Genomic DNA, 4,715 nt, shown 5'->3' with positions numbered 1-4,715 from the left:
TCAGGGCCAGCACACATGGTTAAATACCAGCACAAGTCACAGCTTTGGGAGCCATCAGGAACCAGTGATGCAGTGGCTGGGACCCAGCAGTAAGAGAAGATATATTTGACTGGGCCAACGTATGACACAACAGTCTGATTTCTCTGCTTTTGTTTCAGTGTTATATGCATTTTTGGGCTCCCCTGAGCATCCCCCAGTCTCAGCAGAGGAGGGAATGCCAGGCTGCTGAAACAATCCCAACCATCTCGTACCAGTGGTGAACACGCTCTAACAGTCGGGGTGCGTGCTGTGACCCGTAGGGGCAGAGGATGGGGCTGAAAAGGGGAAAAAGAGGGATCAATATTTCCATCCACAGTGTTATGGATCTTATTTTCTCTTGCAGCCAAACGAAGAATCGATTTATTGCAAATAGCCACTGGACTGTGCTGATAGCACACTAGATTTTGGGTTTTAGGTACCTTCTGATCAATGCTGTGTGCTACCTCAGCAAGTCACCTCTGCAAAGGGCTGTGGCATGGGAATTACACATGGAACTGCCTGCAAGGAGCAGTTTTGGAAGCCCCCTGGAGCCCGGTGCTCCCCAAGCTGCCCTGGCATCCCCGGGATCCTCCATGTCGCACCACTTGGGCCACCACCAACTCACCAGGCAGAGATTCAAGTGCCATCTAGTGGCACGCAGGACCCCGTGGGACACACGGATGTCCCCATCTCCCAGGCAGCAAGCCTTCCCCTGCTCACCCACTGCCTCCAAGCTGTTCTCCCTTCTCCACTAAGTCTCCCTTTGCCATCACCCTCCTTTTCCCACCTCTGTGTAGCCTCCTTTCTCCATCTCCATCTGCCTGCTTTTTCCCATTGTCAGATATCTCCCTTTTCCCATGCCCATACACCCTCCCTCTCCAACCCTCCAGGTCTGGGCCACCTCCTCCTGGGACTGTCACAGCAGACTCCAAGGACAGGGGACAGCAAAGCCTCCAAAGGACTTCTCTCATCCCAAGCTCACAAAGCAGGGAGATGGATTTGCACCAGGACTATCAGCCCTGTTCGGACTCCTGAGTGTCTCTGTTGTCACCTCTGTGCCCTGTTGCCCAGTGACATCCCCAAGGTGGGTCTCGCTGCCTCCCTCACACTGGGGCTGCAAAGAGAAGCTGCAGCAGGGTGCTGCGGGCCTCACCAGTAGCTCCCTCAGGACGGCTTTGGTGGGACCTCATCAGTGGTAAAAGCCACGAGGGGGCTCCAGGAACCCATCTGAGCAAAAGAAGAGCTGCCAGGAGCAGAGCTTCCATCTCCTGGAGAATGGAGGAGAGATGCTAGAAGCAGAACTTTCATCTCCAGGAGGATGGGGTCTCCTCCAGCAGCCAGAGTGGAAGAGAGCAGAAGAGATGTCACAGCTCTGCCGAAGAGCAGGATCTGCCAGAACTCTTGTCCCTGTCACGTACGTCATAACACGGAGCAATGCACATGTTGCAATGTGCCCAACACAGAGCCTGAGAGAGGCTGTGGTGTGGGCTGTGCTGCCCTGACCCACGGGGCAGCAGGGCCACGAGCTCTTGTAGGGTGCTAGTGTTCAGTGTATGATCATTTACACCAGCTGTGGATTCATCCCACAGTCTTATTCCTGCAGGTCCACATTTATCCCTCACAGCTGTTTTATCCCTGTCTAAATCCAGGAGTGTAGGGGTATTATTTCCAGGAGGCAAATTTGACCCCAGCAGTAAAGAAACGCTTTGGATAACACTGCTGAGCTCACTCCTTGGGCATGCAGAAGTAACTCCAGGGGTGACCTCTTCAAGAACAGGAAACATTGGTGAGAATGCAGGTCCAAGTCTGTCTGCTGGTCTGTCACAGTCTAACTCCACTGTCCCATCAGCACCTGGGGAAGAAAACACTCCTCATTTCAGACTCAGCATGCCCACTCCTGTTACTGCCTGGTGAGGCCTCAGATAACATTTTTACAAGTTCCTCGGTAAGGTGGGGACAAGACTCAACACCCCTGAGATAGAGTTCTGTGTCAGCTGGATGTTTTAGGTAAAGAGTGGGTAACAACATAACTGAGACAAGGTGACCCTTGCCTGGCACCTTGCCTGGCGAGCATCAGATCCTCCTCTCAGTCATCTTTTTTTTTTTGCATTTAGCCTTGGTGGACACTTCTCATAGTCACGTGAGTGATCATGCCTGGCCATGGCAGACCCTCCTCTCAAGCAGATGGTAGTAACACTGGAGAAGGCATTGTAGCCAGAGCAGATTGTCCACCACCTTCCCTTTGCAAGCCCCTATCCATCTCCCCACCTGCAGACTCTGCAGCCCTGGCTTTATATTGCTATGGAGGCTGGGGACAACCTGGAGTGGCAAGCCTGCACAGCTGCTGGGTGGCACCATGGCTCAGTGGGAAGAACCTGTGTGGCAGCCCCAGACCCACAGCAGACCCATTGGGGCTGATCTGCTGTAACCAAGGGAAGCAATGCAATTACCCAGGCTAATTAGGGCTCCAATAGGACTTGTTTGGAGACCTGAGCCACTTAGAGGGCTGGGACACTGCAGGTTTGGAGCAGGAGGGAATGGGGATGCATGAGGCTGCAGATAGGGACAGCAGAAATGAGGTTGTGGCCATTCAGCCACTGCCTCTAAACTTTCTTGAGGAGCCCATGCTGTCTTAGGTCAGATTTGTCCAGGAAAAGCCCTGATCCCTGAGCTGGTCAGTGTGAGGCTGCAGGGAGCTCTGATTCTGCACACCAAGGAGTTTGGGAGGCTGGGGGATGGGGGCAAACACTGGGGCAAGGAAACCCGCCAGGATATGCCAGTCTGGCAGGGAAATCAGCCCAGAGGACTGTTGATGGGGTCTAAGGCCTCTTGGGCATCCTCTCCTGCCCTCCAGAGCCCACAGGGTCAGTGTGGATGCTCTAAACCCATGCTGCACCCAGCAACATGGTCCAAAAACATGTTGCGCTTGTGTTGCTGCTTCACGTGGCCCAGTCCTGCCTCACGGTGTAAACACAGACTTTGACCATCGATGATCTTGCTTGAAAGAGGCATCAGCAGGCAAAGAAAATGTCACTTCAGAATTAAAGTTGCCCTGAATTAGACAAGCTGTTCCAAAAAGCTATAGAAAGTTGTCATGATGGAAAAATGAGTCTATGAAGGATCCACCCTGCAGAACAGGCAGGGAAAAAATAGATCACAATGTATCCAGGGCTCAGACAAGACCACACTTGCCTGCAAAAATAAAGCCTTGCATTTGACACATTGCTTACATATTAATTAGTTTGATCAGTTGCCTGGGTGTGTTAGCATGACTGAGGTGTCTGTGCAGTGATGAGCTGTTAAAACTTCCCAAATAGAGCTACAAATAATGGCAGTCTGAGATCTTCCCTTTGCCCAGAGCCTTTCTGCTGTTTTTCTGGTGCTTTTCCACTCATATTTTTCTATTTTACTTGCATGTGTCTCCTAGGTACCATTTCTTCCCCAGCACAGAACCAGAGACCCACAGGAGTAAGAGAAGCAGCTTCTGCATGGGAAGCCAAAGAACTGTCACCCCTCCAGAGCACAAAGACAATAAATGGAAAAAGAGGAAAACCCTATTTTCTCCACTCTATCCCCTTCCGTCCCAGCTTCTCCGGGGTGGCTGGGTGGGCAGCAGCCGCAGAGCCTGGAGTTACCATCGCCCCTTTAACCGCGGCGCCGCAGCCTGACATCAGCGAGCTGGGGAGTCCGGGGCGGGCTGGGAGCTGCTGCTCCAGGAGTGATGCCAACACATCCCTGTTTCCCTGCCTCTTCCCCGCTCTTGTTTGTGCCTTTTAACACGGCGCATATGGATCCGTGCCTGCCAGTGGATGTCTGCAGGGTTTACATTAACCAGCTCAAGCTGAAGTTGGTAAACAGCTATTAAAGTTCTGCTCTTTGTGTCTCCAAGGGTGTCGTTTCTGGATGAGGGAGTCACTTGCATCTTTTGACTTCTTAGGGGCTATTCTCTTGTTTGCAGCCCAAAGCCATCTTCTCCCCGCTCAGCTCTGCAGACAAGAGGGGTTTGGGTTGGTCTGTGCCTGGTGCAGGGAGGGGAAATGAATCTCCTGTGGCTTAGTGGGGAGTGTTCATGTTTTTACCTGGTCCCTCCACAAGAAGGAGTCAGGCTCAAAACCTGTAACTTCAGTGTTTCAAGTTCTCGCTCCTGAGCAGAGTTCACATCTAAAGCTGCTCTTTTGCCCTGGGACAAAATCCCGAACCCGGCAATTCCGCAGTTCTGCAGAAGGCTGCAAACTAAATCTTGGTTTTATTCAGACTGTCACAACTCGAAAGTTTCTTGGAAACCAGATTCCCGTCCCAAACACTGCACGGCACTGAGCAGAGAAGCCCAAAGCAAGTCCTAAGCACCGAGCCCAGCTGCAGCACCGCCACTAAAGCTATTTATCCCCGTACAGGTTTGGGGTTTTTTTTTCACACGTTCTTGCCTTCTGTTTTTGCTGGAGCCTCCGACCCTATTGAGAGGCAAATTTTAGCCATCTGGCAAAGCTGGCTGTAAGGCGGGGGGGAAGAGAGAGACCGAGAATACACAATGTGCATGGGCACACACACACACACACACACACACAGAGAGAAGAAAAAAAAAAAAACTCTGGAGATTAGGGAAGACAAAAACTTCTCTGAATGCAGCGGCTTTTGCTGGAGCGCGGCGGGAGAGGCGGGAGCGGTCGCGGGGAGGACGGTTCCAATGCAGGCAGGTC

General features: G+C 52.2%; 1 protein-coding gene across 1 annotated transcript in view; it reads left to right on the top strand.

Moving 5' to 3' along the window:
- The first annotated feature begins 3,805 nt into the window (after positions 1-3,805).
- Positions 3,806-4,715, top strand: part of MASP1 (MBL associated serine protease 1) — a 26,424-nt gene continuing 25,514 nt past the window's right edge. Inside the window, exon 1 of the mRNA XM_010173690.2 lies at positions 3,806-3,868. Coding sequence (XP_010171992.2) covers positions 3,806-3,868 — 63 coding nt within the window. The remainder of the gene's footprint in view (positions 3,869-4,715) is intronic.

Source organism: Antrostomus carolinensis, unplaced genomic scaffold (genome assembly GCF_000700745.2).
Source record: "Antrostomus carolinensis isolate BGI_N321 unplaced genomic scaffold, ASM70074v2 scaffold22468, whole genome shotgun sequence".
NCBI lineage: Eukaryota > Metazoa > Chordata > Aves > Caprimulgiformes > Caprimulgidae > Antrostomus > Antrostomus carolinensis.
This window is presented reverse-complemented; position numbering and strand designations above follow the sequence as displayed.